We start from the raw sequence: 16,300 nt of genomic DNA, 5'->3' as shown, positions 1-16,300 counted from the left end.
AGAGTTTTTATCATAAATGGGTGTTGAATTTTGTCGAAAGCTTTTTCTGTTCATCTATTGAGATGATCATATGGTTTTTATTCTTTAATTTGTTAATGTGGTGTATCACATTGATTGATTTGTGTATATTGGAGAATCCTTGCATCCCTGGGATAAATCCCACTTGATCAAGGTGTCTGATCCTTTTAATGTGTTGTTGGATTCTGATTGCTAGCATTTGGTTGAGGATTTTGCATCTGTATTCATCAGTGATATTGGTCTGTTAATTTTCTTTTTTTGTAGTGTCTTTGTCTGGTTTTGGTATCAGGGTGATGGTGGCCTCATAGAGTGAGTTTGGGAGTGTTCCTTCCTCTGCAATTTTTGCAAGAGTTTGAGAAGGATGGGTGTTAGCGCTTCTCTACACGTTTGATAGAATTCACCTGTGAAGTCATCTGGTCCTGGACTTTTGTTTGTTGGAAGATTTTTAATGGTTTATCAATTTTGTTTATCTTCTCAAAGAACCAGCTTTTAGTTTTATTGATCTTTGCTATTGTTTTCTTTGTTTCTATTTCATTTATTTCTGCTCTGATCTTTATGATTTCTTTCCTTCTACTAACTTTGGGTTTTGTTTGTTCTTCTTTCTCTAGTTCTTTAAGATGTAAGGTTAGATTGTTTATTTGAGATTTTTCTTGTTTCTTGAGGTAGGCTTGTATAGCTATAAACTTCCCTCTTAGAACTACTTTTGCTGCATCCCATAGGTACGCCAAGGAGTACTTCCCAGAACTTCTGCTGCCAGTGTCCTTGTCCCCACGGTGAGCCACAGCCACCCCCCGCCTCTGCAGGAGACCCTCCAACACTAGCAGGTAGGTCTGGTTCAGTCTCCCCTGGGGTCACTGCTTCTTCCCTTGGGTCCCGATGCACATGCTACTTTGTGTGTGCCCTCCAAGAGTGGAGTCTCTGTTTTCCCCAGTCCTGCAGTCAAATCCCACTAGACTTCAAAGTCTTTATTCTCTAGGAATTCCTCCTCCCGTTGCCGGTCCCCCAGGTTGGGAACCTGACGTGGGGCTCAGAACCTTCACTCCAGTGGGTGGACTTCTGTGGTATAAGTGTTCTCCAGTCTGTGAGTCACCCACCCAGTGGTTATGGGATTTGATTTTATTGTTATTGTGCCCCTCCTACCGTCTCACTGTGGCTTCTGCTTTGTCTCTGGATGTGGGGTATCTTTTTGGTGAGTTCCAGTGTCTTCCTGTCGATGACTGTTCAGCAGTTAGCTGTGATTCCAGCGTTCTCGCAAGAGGGAGTGAGAGCACGTCCTTCTACTCCACCATCTTGAACTAATCCACACACAGCTATTTCTACTCTCGGTGATTGGTGATTTTTATTTTACTCTTTTGTCCCTGTATTTTCTAAGTTTTAACAACGAAGTGGTATTATTTTTACATTCAGAAAGTTGGTTTTTTAATTAATTAATTAATTAATGTTTGGCTGTGTTGGGTCTTTGTTGCTGCATGCGGGCTTTCTCTAGTTGCGGCGAGCAGGGGCTACCCTTCGTTGAGGTGCACAGGCTTCTCATTGTGGTGGCTTCTCTTGTTGCAGAGCATGGGCTTCAGTGGTTGTGGCATGCGGGCTCAGTAGTTGTGGTGCACAGGCTTGGCTGCTCTGCTGCATGTGGGATCTTCCCGGACCAGGGCTCAAACCCGTGTCCCCTGCGTTGGTAGGCGGATTCTTAACCACTGTGCCACCAGGGAAGTCTCCAGAAAGTCATTAAAAAGAAATATGACACAGAAACACAAGAGGGCGATATAATCAACCAGCAGCTTATTTCTCATTCAAGTTATTTATTATTATAAGATAAAAAGCAGATGTTGTGTATAAAAGTAAAAATAATTAATTAGGCAGTGAATGTGGATGAAAAAAGTTACAGCTTCTCTATGATGCCAGGGAACTCGAGCTCTCTGCCCAGTGACAACCCTGACTAGTGTGGTCCTCAGAGCGACAGTGTCAGACCAGGCGGAAACTTCTTCGAAACAAAATATCAAATCTCATTAATCAGACTCTACGCATGGGATCAAACAACCTCTGTTTAAACAAGCTTTCTAAGGAAGATGGATGCAAGGTCAAGTTTGGGCCCCGCAGCCTTAGCTGTTCAGAGGAGAAGAAAAACCAAAGTTTCATCAGAGAAGAAAGACCTACAGTCAGGGAGTGGAAATCACTTGCCTAAGGTCTAAGGCATAATTCCTATGAAGAAAGAACAGAGGTGAGTGACTGCTCTGGGAGATCCGGGAAAGACCTAAGGAAAAGGGGGAACCGAGTCCCCACTTTATGCTAAAGGGATCGGGAACTGGCAAGACTGAATATAAGTGTAAAGTACACTTTTACTGGAAGTTTTACAGAGAAAATTGGGTATGTGTAGGAGTGTCAGGGAATATGAGAATTCCTTAACATAAAGTAATGCAATTATATTTTGTCTAATTCAATTTAAGTAAATGATGGGTTAGATTTAACATCATCTCATACTTCAAGAGTGGAAATGAAAGCATGATTTTCCTTTGCATTATGTGCAGCACCTGATTTCATCTGAGGATAATTATAAGAACGAGGTGGGGGGAGCTAAGATTTATAAGACCAAGATAAATGAGAAAGCAAAAGGAAAATGCCTACATACGCCTTGGTTTAAAAGAGTCAGCCCGACCCTAAGGGTTTCTTTATTGTGCTTGAAATGATTAATCAGTTCATGATCAACTTTCAGACCTTTAATTTCATTTCCATGCAGGTCACCTATAATCTGCTATGTTTAAACTAGAACAAAACCATAACGAAAGTGACATCAAATCACATTTTCCTTGCCTTTACTGAACGTCTTTATCACACGTTATGGTACCTGTTTTACAACAAAAAACTTTTACTTAGGAAGAACCTTATTAACACAATTTAAAAATCTAACAAAATAAACATGTACAAGCACACAGGGCTCACCATGTACGGGAGAACATCATAATGCCTCAGAGTAGACGTTTACTGTCTTCATTTAACTGATAAGAAAAGAGAACAGGCATCTGCTGCCCCCTTCGCCTGCTGCCCTACTCTGTCTGCTTGGTCCATATCTCATATGTTTTAAAACTCACTTCACTCGATCCTCGTTGAGTATTTTAGAATTCAAAGAATTTATCTAACTGGTGGCTGTGATATTCGCCATCAGCTGATGTATTACAAGGCCACTGCTGCAGAAAAGCATCTTCTTACATATTAAGCCTGTGATGCTGCTAGGATAACCAAATCAAAGTTTTCTCTACTTGAGGGAAAGAAAAAGCAGGATGTTTTAAAAATCTGGTCCTGTACCCGCGTCCATCTTCCCCTACAGAACGAAGCAGCGCCTTAGTGTAACCTATGAGAATACTCTGTATAAGCGATTTCTTAAACAGAAGGTGACAGGCAAGCTTAGCACAGAGCCTGGAACAGAGCAGACACTTAGTAAATCCTGGCTGAGTCAAGGCCACAATTTTAGAAAGTCTTTTCTTTTCTTTCTTTTTAAAAATACTGAAATATTGATTTCACCTCACTCTCTAAATATCAGGTGTATCAACCAATGCTTGATGTTGTGTAATGTTTCTATTTAAAGAAAAGAGCCTCTCCAAGCCCAAGAGAGCAGTTTCACAAAATATCTATTAATTATTTGTGGCTCAGGTCAAGGGTCTCTCTTCTGGGAAGGCTTTCTCGGTTTCCTTGCTTTCTGGATGAATAAATGAGTGAGTGAGTGAATGAATGAATCTGCCTCTGGTGACCTAGCTTGGGAAAGAGTAGAGCAGAGATCTGAACTCAGTTGTAAGTGACTTCAAAGTCATGCTATGTCCGCCAGCTCTATGAACTTCCAATTTCTTAACACGGCTGGGCAATAAGTCAATAAAAGGGCCATTCACTTTTAGTGGAAGATATAGTAAGCTACTAGTTCCAGATGGAATCAGGAGGCCGTTTCTTCAGGTTTAAACCTGAAGGTACCACAGGCAGGGGTATCATCTAAAATAGAGAGGCAAAGTATAAATAAAGAGGCTTAATATACTCAGAAATCATATACTGAAATGTAAGTAAGAAATAAATTCTAGAAGAGTTGATGTGAAATGGAAAAGAAAATTAAAACAAATAAATACAACAGATGAAATGGATCCCCGATGCAGCAAAACATCTAAATGAGCATTTCTCAAAGTGGGTTCATGGGAAGTTAATGTTTCTTACACAACAGGAAAGTCTGTGGTTAAGTAAGTTAGGAAAGCATTGAATTGGACAGGTCTCTTTCATTGCAGGATGTCTCTAAGCCTTCGATATACAAATGTGCACTGTAAATCCCCAAGGGTACTACGTAGTGCTTCTCAATCAGAACTCTTGTCAAAGAACAAGGCAGGGGATTCGTGTTTCAAGGTAGACTTAGGGAAAGGTGTTTCACACTCTGACGCGCCCTCTCCCAGGCAAGAGGGAGCGGATGCACCGGGTGCAGCCTGGCCACTGACCACAGGTGCAGGGGGTATACACGGCTCAAAGCACCCACCTGGCAGGTACACGTGGAGCCTGAAACCCAGCCACACTCCCTCACTCATCCGTGCTCTCTGGCACTGGCTGACATCAATCAGCCCAGGAGAAGGCTGGCTGGGCTGTAGTACCTCTGCCTGTGAGTCTAGGCTGGAGGGAATGGCCTTGTCTGAGGGCTACAGAAAGTGGAGGTGAGGAGAGATCAGAGGCAACCTTCTGCAGAGGAATCCAACCAGGTCAAGACACAGCATGTAATGTGAAGCAGGCAGGTGGAAAGGCAGAATCCAGGGAAGAGGCCTTGCCTGGGATGGCAACAGGAAATCGAGAGTGGAAAGGGGCAAAGGAGTGAGACTGAGGCTGGGTTTGGCAGAATTCTCTGAGCCAAGGAAAATAGCTGCCTTTGCTTTTCCCAGAGTACCTCCAGATGTGGGCCTGGAGAAGGCGCTCTGGAGGCTTCTGGGCTGTTGATGATCCCAACACAGTGCTTGCCTTACTCCTGCGATATCCGTGCTACTGTTCTGCTTGTCGTTCTTAATTTTTGTTTTAAGTTTTTAAAATATATTTATGGACTTCTATCTATCTATCTATCTATGGCTGCGTTGGGTCTTCGTTGCTGCATGCAGGCTTTCTCTAGCTGCAGTGAGTGGGGGCTACTCTTTGTCACGGTGCATGGGCTTCTCATCGTGGTGGCTCCTCTAGTAGTTGTGGTTCGTGGGCTCAGTAGTTGTGGCGCACGGGCTTAGCTGCTCCGTGGCATGTGGGATCTTCCTGGACCAAGTCATCGAACCCATGTCCCCTGCATCGGCAGGCGGATTCTTAACCGCTGCGCCACCAGGGAAGTCCCACTTGCCGTTCTTTAAATCAATACTTTTTACTTAAATAAGTTAAAAGTAAACTTTATGTTATATCCATAAAAGGAGGTCCATATCCTTTGAGAGGCAGGCGCGGTGGCGCCTGGTGGCGCGGTGGTTGAGAGTCCGCCTGACGATTCAGGGGACACGTGTTCGTGCCCCGGTCCGGGAAGATCCCACATGCCGCGGCGCGGCTGGGCCCGTGAGCCATGGCCGCTGAGCCTGCGCGTGCGGAGCCTGTGCTCCGCAACGGGAGAGGCCACAACAGGGAGAGGCCCGCGCACCGCCAAAAAAACAAACAAACAAATAAACAAAAAACTGATTTGGTAGCAAAACCTGACCTGACCTGAATTCACTTGATGGTTAGCCTGGACTTGAATTGAGGTGGGACTCCTCACTTATTCCACTTCATGTAACTATTCACCTGAGAAGTCACTAGGGGGCATTGCATAATGCCATATATGGCATATGCACCCTGTCAACCTTCTGGAATCTATAAAATTCTGAATTTTGAAAAACATCTAACCCCAAGGGTTCTGGATAAGAGACTGTGGAGTTGGATGTTACACACACACACACACATTGTGTGTGTGTTAGTGTATAAATTATCAGTATCTCTGTGTATAAATCTATGAAACTGTTTCAAAGGACAAACTATAATATTAGTATTCACAGAAGTTAGAATTATGTAGTGATCTTTATTTTCTTATTTAAAATTTCTGTAATTTTTATAGTAAACACATAAAACTTTCATAATAGAAAGGAAAAAGAAAACCTCCTCCTCCTTACCCATCCTCCCATTCATATGGACAGATCTCATTTCATGAAATGTCCTACAATACTAACTGGCAATGAAGCATGTCAGGACATAAGGGGATGGCTGGCAGATCAAAAGGTTAAACCTTCCAATTACAGATTACCATTTTGCAAAATGATGAGGTTTTAAAAATGTATTATATAATCCAGAGCACCTAGGGGCTACCAATTTACTACTGAGGAGACCCAGGCTTTCAGCACTTTTCCATGTTTCAAAGAAGAACTTGAGAAATAATCTGTTTGCTACAAACCTAGATCCAATCTGCACATTTCCAACCATTCTCATTTGAAGGGGAAAAAAAAGAAGAAAAATTAAAAATTAAAAAAAAATTCTTAACTCAAACCACAATACCCTGCAGCCAGAGACTGCAAACAGGAAATGCTACGCAGCTGGAGAAATCTCAGCTTTGCTGCAACAGCTCTGAAGCAATATCTGCCCTCTAACTGCTAAAGGAGGTGCAGGCTCTTATGCAAGCTACAGAATTGTCCAAAGGCCTAGGGAAGAGGAGGAAGCAGAGGCACAGAGAGTCCTGGCTGGACTGGAATCCTCCTGGGCACCTACTATTTCAAAAGAGCTTTTACATATATTTCTAAAACTGCTGCTACATTGAGGCTCTTAGGGTATGGTTTAAATGGTTTTCCTCTGCCCACTGAGAATCTATTTCAATCTACTCCTTTCCCGTCCCATTTTTGTGGTTTGATAATTAAATGGATGCAATGCTCTGCTGACTCACTAACTTCTTTGTCAGGATCACAGGATGACGGCCTGACACTGGGGTGCAGAGCAGACCCAGCACTGTTTAGCAAGTAATGACTTTACTGCTTTCCCTGTAATAGTTAACAAAAAAGAAAAAGAAATAAAAGACTGAACATAATTTTGGCACTATATATTTAATCAAATGAAAAATAAAAACATTTAGAAACAGCTAAAATTCAAGATCATCCTGTTTTTCTTCTTCTTTTTTTTTTTTTTCTTACAAGGAAGGCTTAATCATTAATACATTAACTAAAGGGCATTTGTAAGTAGAAGGAACCAAATGTATAATGGCACGGAAGCAAGAAACAGCCGATGCTCCAGCAACAACAAATCATTTGCTGTGTCTGGAGCTGACTGATTACGAAGGCATCTTTGAACTGGATGAAGGACGAGTCCAGAGAGACTGGTACATCAACTAAAGAAATATTTCTAATAATTTTTTTAAAATGCTACTATCTACTAAGCAGATTATGAACTAAACCTACAAAAGATACTTCACAGAAAAGCCCACACGCTTAAAACCTCGCCAGAAACATATTAAAAACACCAGCAAAATAGATCACGTCCACATTTCTCTGGCCTCTCACCACTAAAAGGCAGCATTCCCCAGACATATTCAAACATGATGAACGGATTCACTTCTGGGAGGAAACAGCTAATCACCTTTTGAGAAGAGTGACCACACAGAGGTCTTTAACTGGAGGTAAAAATTCAAAAGACAGAGAAAGACTGGTTTAGAAAACCTGCAACAGTTAAAAGGAAGTAGGAAGTGGTCTAAAGGAAGAGTAGAGGTGAGAGTTTGGTTTTTGGTCTGTGCATTTGTTATATTCTGAAACTGTTATATAACAATAGCTATATTATTTAAGACTTTCCCCAACAATAGCTATATTATTAAAGACTTTTTCCAACTTTCTCTCCCTGACTAGAATCTGATAATTTATTTTTATTAACCTTATTATTAAAAAAAAATTATAGACTCACAAAAAGTTGCAGAAATAGTACAGAGAAGTTCCTCGTACCCATCAACCCACTTCTCTCAAGAGTAATATGTAGGGGCTTCCCTGGTGGCGCAGTGGTTGCGCGTCCGCCTGTCGATGCAGGGGAACCGGGTTCGCGCCCCGGTCCGGGAGGATCCCACATGCCGCGGAGCGGCTGGGCCCGTGAGCCATGGCCGCTGAGCCTGCGCGTCCGGAGCCTGTGCTCCGCAACGGGAGAGGCCGCAGCAGAGGGAGGCCCGCATACCACAAAAAAAAAAAAAAAAAAAAAAAAAAGAGTAATATGTTACGTGTGCTATAAACCACATTATCAAAACCCAGAAATCAACACTGGCACAAGATGATCAACCAGGCTCCAGGCCTTACTTGAATTTCACCCGTTTTTGCATGCACTTATTTTTTGGTACGTCTCTGTGTAGATTTCTATGACATTTTACCACATGTATAGATATGGTACAGCTATACCACAGTCAAGACAGAGAACTGTTCTGTCAACACAAAGGAACTCCCATGGGTTCTTCCTTTATAGTTAACACCCTTGCCCCTGCCTCCAAACCCTGTTTTCTATCTCTGTAATTTTGGATGACTTAGGCTTAAATCAGAAAAATACATAAATGGCAAAGTTATCTTGTTAAAAGTCACTGTTTTATGGAACTTCTTGTTTTTACTTCAAGACGTCAGAAGCCCACAGTGGTAGAAAGAACATGAAAGAAAGAAACAAAAGACCTTCCTGTATGTACTTGGGTAGTTTCCCACTGGACAGGCAAGTCCCCGATCCTATTCCTGCCCCAGTACCTAGATTCCCAAGTGCTGACAGCAAGCAGATATCTCAGCGCCGGCTCCCAGAACAGGGAAGGGACGAGGCTGAACTGCCGGGGATGAGGGCTCTATCAGAGGGGGTTCTTTGGAAAGTAACATTCTCTTGAACTTCTAGTGAATAACTCTGTCCCAGCCAGGAAAAGTGCATATGCTCTAATGCTGACACTAAGTGAAATCCACAGAAACACAAAGTTGCTTAGGACGTGTGATTTCATCTATGTGAGGGGAAAAGTGCAGAAAAAGAGGACCAGAAAGACCAACCCGAAATATCAATAAAGGCTCTCTCAGGGTAAGAAGGATATAAAAGAGAACCTGCAATTTTCTCTTTGAATTCTAAAATTCCCACGAGGCAGGTGATTCATTTTACAGTCAGAAAAAATACATAAAGTCCCTGCAGTGGCCATTAATGCCACAGTAGTGTTAATATTAATGTAGTTTACTAATACGGTAACAACCCACTGTGCGTGACTCAAGGAATTTGCAGTTTACAATGTGTCTCACATGGGTTATAGGATCTGATTCTCACACAAGCAACAGGGTAGGAAGGGAGGTACTTTTCCCCCATTCTTCCAGGGAGGAAATTCATGCTTATAAGTTAGGCGAAGTTAACCTTACGTCACTCAGTCCTTACGTCCAAGGACATAACAAAGCCTTTGATTTCTGATGCCAGTGGTTCTCAAGTCCCCAAGGTCGAAAGTATTTTCATAGTAATACTAAGAAGTTTTACCTGACCTTTTCACTGTCTTGACACTTGCACCGATGGTGCAAAAACAATGAAGGTAAAACCGCTGGTGCCTCAGTGTGACGCAAGGTATGGCCACAAACTGTAGTCGCTCTATCCCTCATGGTCATATGCTCTTGCAGTAAAAAAATAAAAGGCTATTTTCATTTAAGAATGTCCACCATGGAACAGTAGAAATGACTGATTTTATTACCTATCAACCCTTGAGTATATCTTTTTAATATTCTCTGTGATGAAATACGATGCATAGGAAGTAAAGAATTTCTAAGGCATACCAAAATACGATGGTTATCTTGAGAAAGCACATGTATGCAGTTTTTCAAGTTGCAAGTTGGACTGGCTGGTTTTGTTAGTTTTCTACTGGAACACCACTTTTTTCCTTGGAAGAGTGACTGACAACTGTGGTACTGAGACCTGGGTATTTGGCAAACATTTTCTTGAAAATGAATTACTCGTCACTACAAGGTGAACAAGTGACAGTATTTGTTGCTAATGATAAAACTGGAACTTTCAGAGAAAAGTTAAAATTTTGGAAAACCTCTGTCACCATGAGCTTGACAGTTTCCAAATCCTTAAAGTTAATTTATATGGTTTCAGATTTACTGCTACGAACTTTTAAGGAACCACCATCACGTTTTGACATAGCATCAAAGAAAATTATTGATAATTACCTGAAAAGTCTCTTAAAGTACTTTTCTCTCTTCCCAATATATAGACCTGTATGAGACTGTAATTTTTTGTCTACTTCAAGTAAAACAACATATTGCAACAAAATGAATTAATACATTAAAAAATTCCTCAGTTTTAAATTCTAGGATAGTAATAAACATGGACAGAAATAGTCCACATAAACACAAACTCTTTGGTGTTCTCAAACATTTTTAAGATTGGGGTCCTAACACCCAAGTCTGAGAACTACTGGCTAACACTCTTCCAATATAAAATATGTAATTCACTAATGAGGGAAACCAAAAGGAAAAAGCAGAGAAGATAGTACTTTGCAAGCTAAAGAGAAACAGGGGTTGGACGACTACTGGTACAGGTTCCAGTCACCATGTCAGATGAGCCGTCAGCACCCACAGTCTATAGAGGCAACGTCACGACTTTTGTAATTTGTGGACGCAGCACTGATGAATCCACGTGAGCACGACCCACAGTCAGGGAACTTGAGCTCAAGCCCTAATTCCACTACTTCCCAGGCATATTATTTTTTGAAGATTTGATGCACTTATTTGCAAAATGGGATATGACTATCCATACTTGCCATCACGGCGGGCTGCCATAAAGATCAAGCAAGAAGATGTAAATAATAACAAAAGCTTGTATTTGTTAAGCGAATTCCACAGGTCAGGTATTATGCTTGGTGATTTACTTCCAGGATCTCGATCAAGTCCCACCACTACCAAGAAACAGATACTATAATTTCTTTTTACGGATAAGGAAACTAGCATTAGAGAAGTTAAGTGATTTGCCTTAGGCTAGAAAGCTGGGAGCTGGGAGTTGGGAGTCCAGGTCTGATAGCAACCAAAACCCATATTCCTCCCACCACTTACAATGCGCGAACTCTCCCATCCTGTATTATTACCTTTTTATAAAAACCATTTTCTAGTACGTGGAGGGCATGGGCACTAAGAAAAGCAAGTTTCTTTGAACCGGGCTCAGTGCATGACCCTCTTTGCAGTCCTCAGATGTCTATTAGTTACAGGTTGGGGACTTTCCTGGTGGCACAGTGGATAAGACTCCTCGCTCCCAATGCAGGGGGCCCGTGTTCAATCCCTCATCAGGGAACTAGATCCCACACGCATGCCACAACTAAGGAGCCCACCTGCCACAACTAAGACCCAGTGCAACCAAAAAAAAAAAAAAGCTCAGAGATGCAAGAGGTTAGAGGCTGGCTAATAAAAAGCCAGCCTCAGTCCATGTGAAGTTAACACCAACATCTGGGCAGCTCCTGGGAGTTTCTATGTAACCTCTCACTTGATCATCATACCTTCCACGCTCACTGAAAGTTTAGAAAAACAAACATCTAAATGGTGACTCAGAGGTCACCGGCACTTAGTGCACTGATGTTTTTCAGGACCAACCCTTCAGAAACTCCCAAACACAATATACTTATAATACTGATTGCTTAAAAGTAACACGACTAATAAAAGTTTTCCCTACCTAGAGTCAATCAAAAGCAGAGCACTAGACCTGAACCCAAAATCGACCCTTTCCTTTCCTCCATAAAAATAAATAATATTTTAATATAAACTACTAAAATACCCATCGTGAGCAATATCTTAATTAGAAAATGACATTTTTCAGGATTGACCATAGATCTCAACACAACAGACATTTGGATATTTGCTGGTTGAACTGAGGATACAATTTAGGAAGTCTAAAATATACCAAGGTACCTTTTCTTAAATTGTACTTTCTAAATTTCAACTGTATCCATTACTGCTTAATGTTTCCAGCCTTCACTAGCCTAAGAGAATAGGATTTTCAAGAATCTCCTGAGAAAAAAGGCTTCCCAGGGGGGTGCTCCCCCAAACTCATCTGGGGCCTGAAGGTGCTTGCAACTGACCCAGAAACCCCTCCCTCCCCAAGGGGATTGGCTTCCTCTCTGCCCTCTGCTCTGGGGCATGACCCCGTCAATCTTCCTGGTTTGCTCTTCCCTTTCCTGGCAAAACATGAAAAGGGAAGCAGCAAGCTGCTGGCTGTTGTCAGGTTGTATGAACTCCTGGGACTGACTTTATTCAATCAGAATAGTGTTCCCTTAGTAACCAGCTACAATACACACTGATTCTTCTAACCTGCTCCCTCACTGCAAATGCCACCACCTTCTCTTTTCTTGACCGTGCCGCATGGCTTGCGGTATCTCAGGTCCCCAACCAGGGACTGAACCCAGGCCACGGCAGTGAAAGCCCAGAATCCTAACCACTAGGCCACGGGGGGACTCCCTGCCACCACCTTCTTTTAAGGGAAAATGGTTTTGGTTTTGTTTTGTTTTTTAAATTAATTGAATGAAATCTTCCAACAATTTCTTTTATTTCTTTCTTAGACTTCTGGAAGGAGGAGGCTTGCAGCCTGGGGTATGTTTAGGGAAAGAAGACAACCAGAGCACGGGGTGCCAGGCAGTGCAGAGTAGGCTGGGAAAGACAACGGACGCAGCGACAGAAGGCGGGGTTCACATCTCCTTACTAACAGCATGGCTGAACAAGTCACAGACGTAATCTCAACGTGCCTCAGTTTCCACGTCCTGATTGAAGGTAAAACCACCATAGGGCTGTTATAAATTGTTAAATGAGAAATCCACACAAAGCACATTGCCAGCTTCCTCAGAGCGTTCAATAACTACCAGTTGTTTCTGTAGTTCCATACAGAGCTAAGCAAACATAGACAATGACTGATGCTTGAATGGCCACTGACTTGTGCGGATGGCATGGAGCGGGGTTCACATCTCCTTACTAACAGCATGGCTGAACAAGTCACAGACGTAATCTCAATGTGCCTCAGTTTCCACATCCTGGTTGAAGGTAAAACCACCATAGGGCTGTTATAAATTGTTAAATGAGAAATCCACACAAAGCACATTGCCAGCTTCCTCAGAGCGTTCAATAACTACCAGTTGTTTCTGTAGTTCCATACAGAGCTAAGCAAACATAGACAATGACTGATGCTTGAATGGCCACTGACTTGTGCGGATGGCATGGAATCCACACACGAACCCCTACACACGGAAGGAACCTACAGGGTAGGGAAGTGTGGAAATGGACTGGCCCAGGAAATGTGGAAGTGATGGCTATTGACTTAAGCCACATACATCTGGTCTCCTGGAAACTAAAGGTTAGCAAGATATTCCTGTGAAAACGCCCATCTCAGGGAAAACAGAACGTCCTCCCCCACTAGTAGCCGTTTACCAGTTATTACCGAAGTGAATTGTCAGAAGCTTCTTTCACTTCTTTTCTTCCCACCATAGTACCTTTGAGCAATGCCACCCACAAAAAGGCAGGCAGTACCCAGAGGAAGGAGAAATGGGAGGCCTCATCTGAATCAAAGAGATTCACATAATCTAAGATTTACAGAAATATCATGGGTTTGTCAAATAAACCCCAAGGTGTAGGAACACACAGGCCCTAAGTTAAATACCATCCTTTCCCAAATTTCTGAAAAGAAGACATATTTCTATTTTCAGCCTTTATTTTCTTTAAGATTAGTTGTCACCGTGTAAGATTAATTCAGTGGCATAAACTATCAAACAGAATTAAATTGTCAGGGAGACAGACACATACATATATTTATCTAGTGGGATAAGAAAAAAAAAGAATATTCTGATTGGTCAAAAAACCAGGTTAATTTACTATAGAAGATTTACTATATTTACTATAGTCTTTATTTTCCAATAGGGTGTATTCACATCTGGAAGACAGCCATTTGTACCAAGTAGATTTGCGACACGAGTCTCACGTAAGACCACAGACGCCTATTTGATACGAGTAACTGACCCAGGGTCAAGACATCTTAAGCTTGAGTTCTGGATCTTTAAAGGAGGCAAAGATGCAATGCTGAGACTGACGAGAGGAAGAGGAGGAAACAGCTCCTCTCTTTCAGGAAGGAGCCAACAAAAGTATGATATACTTTTCCTTTGGCATCTTTCAACCTCCCACTGCTCCTATCTCTTGGGACTTAGGGGAAGAGAGACTTGATTAAATTAACTCACACGCAAGTGTGGTAGCTGTGCTACAGAGAACGAACCTTTCTTGACATGAATGCAGTGTGAGGGTGAGGGAGGGTAGTGGGCACAATTTGGGGACACCCAGACAACACTGCCTGCCCAATGGGTCCCCCCACCTCCATTTGTGTCTGCTCCTAGGTCAGCAGCTCCAGTGTCTCAGATTTTTAGGGATTCTTCTTGTCATCATCTACTTCTGAAACCACAGATTCCCCAAATCTTAAAATCTTTTTTCTTGGGAGGGTGTTAAAAGGATATGGGGAGTTGGGAGAGGTTAATTATTTGTAAATCAGCGACCAAAATGCATGCTGGTCTTCACACAAGTGAAGGGTGACATGTATGTTTGAAACAAAAAAAAATCATCACTCTTTCAACTAATTAAAATGCAAGAGTTACTAAAACTTATCTAAACAAACACAAAAGCAAAACGATGGGAGAATGTGGAAGAGAGTTCAGGTTAACAAGTTTCTCTCAGATTCAAAAAACCTACCCTGCTATCAGCTGGGCCGGAGGTACAAATTCTAGGCATTTCACAGTGGCATTTTCCTTAAATGTGACTCCATACCGAGGACTAAAAAGATTTTTATTTTTATTTTTTGCGCTCAGGATCAAGTGTTGGGGAGAAGATTATTATATTGTTCTCTTTATGATCTTACTATACCTTGATTGGGCTGTAATTAAAAAAAATCTTTTATGAAATGGCTTACCAGATTTTTCAGCAGTGTGGACAGTTCCTTTGTAAGAGTAGAAAACTTGACAAAAGCGGTGCCAAGATCTGGGTTGTCTCGACTTAAAAAATTACTCCCAAACTTATCAAGAACTTGTGCATAGTTTTCTTCATTTTGTACATGATCTGAAAAGAAGAAGAAAAAGGAGTCTGAGCTACTATTTGGCACAATGACAAGTTACTCTGAACATTGATCACTAGAAACTCTCAAAAGGAAAGCAAAGGAACTCCATCAATTCTTTATTGAACACGTCTACAAGGTGGTTAGCAGTGCGCTGAGCGCTCTCACTCACTCTAGCAAAGGCGGCTTCCGCTTTTTCTATCAGAGCATTGAGTTCATTCATATCCCAACTAATCCACAGACTCACCAAACATTGAGGGGGCAAATTATCATCACATTTTCAAGCAATGAAGAAACTATGATCGTCAGGAAACAAGGAGAAAATTCTCCTTAGAAAAATCAACCTCGGAATACAAAAGAAAAATCCATGTGTTCTAACATGTTTCTTTCTCTGCAATTAACCTTAAGTTCCTTTAATTTTGTCTCAGACCCAGGTCCGAGGAACAGCATTCATACAATGCGTTTTCACACATCATCTCTTGATGCAAAATGTGCAGGTGTAGATCAGACTGATCTAGAGTTCAAGATTGGTTTCACTACCTATGAGCTTCCTACCTTAAGTTTTTTTAACTTCCATGGCTATTATCCTAGCTGGCACGTGAAAGGGATCAATACACTATCTGTGAATAAACTTCCCCATTCTGAGCTTTGGTTTTCTGATCTATGAGATGGAGACCAATATTGACAAGACTGTGGTGCTGATGAGTTGATAAAAAATATACAAAAGTTTCTCAATAGAGTGAATGCTCCATAAGTAATAATAATTCCTTCCTCAAAACACTTTCTCTACTTGGCTTCCAGGATATCACACTCTCTTGACTCTTCCCACCTCACGGCTGTTCCTCTCCACCATCGTCTTTGCTGGTTCTTCATCTCCCTGTGGCCTCAAGTCTTTGGGCCTTTATTCTTCTACACTGATGCTCACTCTCCTGGGATCTCACCTAATCTTATGGCTTTAAGTAATTTCTATCAGCTGACAACTCCCAAACTGATATTCCCAGCCCAGATCCAACCCTGAATGCAGACATATTATCAAGTGCCTGTTCAGTATCTCCTAGTGTTCAATCTTAACTTGCTAAAAACCAACCCTGATGTTCTGCCCCAACTCTCTTTTTTATATTTTTTCAGTACGCGGGCCTCTCACTGCTGTGGCCTCTCCCATTGCAGAGCACAGGCTCCGGACGCGCAGGCTCAGCGGCCATGGCTCACGGGCCCAGCCGCTCCGCGGCATGTGGGATCCTCCCAGACCGGGGCA

General features: G+C 42.1%; 1 protein-coding gene across 1 annotated transcript in view; it reads right to left on the bottom strand.

Moving 5' to 3' along the window:
- Positions 1 to 16,300, bottom strand: part of LOC102973503 (arf-GAP with SH3 domain, ANK repeat and PH domain-containing protein 1) — a 150,710-nt gene that overhangs the window by 111,104 nt on the left and 23,306 nt on the right. The window contains exon 3 of the mRNA XM_028500773.2: positions 14,905 to 15,050. Within this exon, the coding sequence (XP_028356574.1) occupies positions 14,905 to 15,050 (146 nt within the window). The remainder of the gene's footprint in view (positions 1 to 14,904; positions 15,051 to 16,300) is intronic.

This window comes from Physeter macrocephalus, chromosome 15 (genome assembly GCF_002837175.3).
Source record: "Physeter macrocephalus isolate SW-GA chromosome 15, ASM283717v5, whole genome shotgun sequence".
NCBI classification, from domain to species: Eukaryota; Metazoa; Chordata; class Mammalia; order Artiodactyla; family Physeteridae; genus Physeter; species Physeter macrocephalus.
The sequence above is the reverse complement of the archived record's forward strand: the minus strand, read 5'-3'. Positions and strand labels throughout refer to the sequence as shown.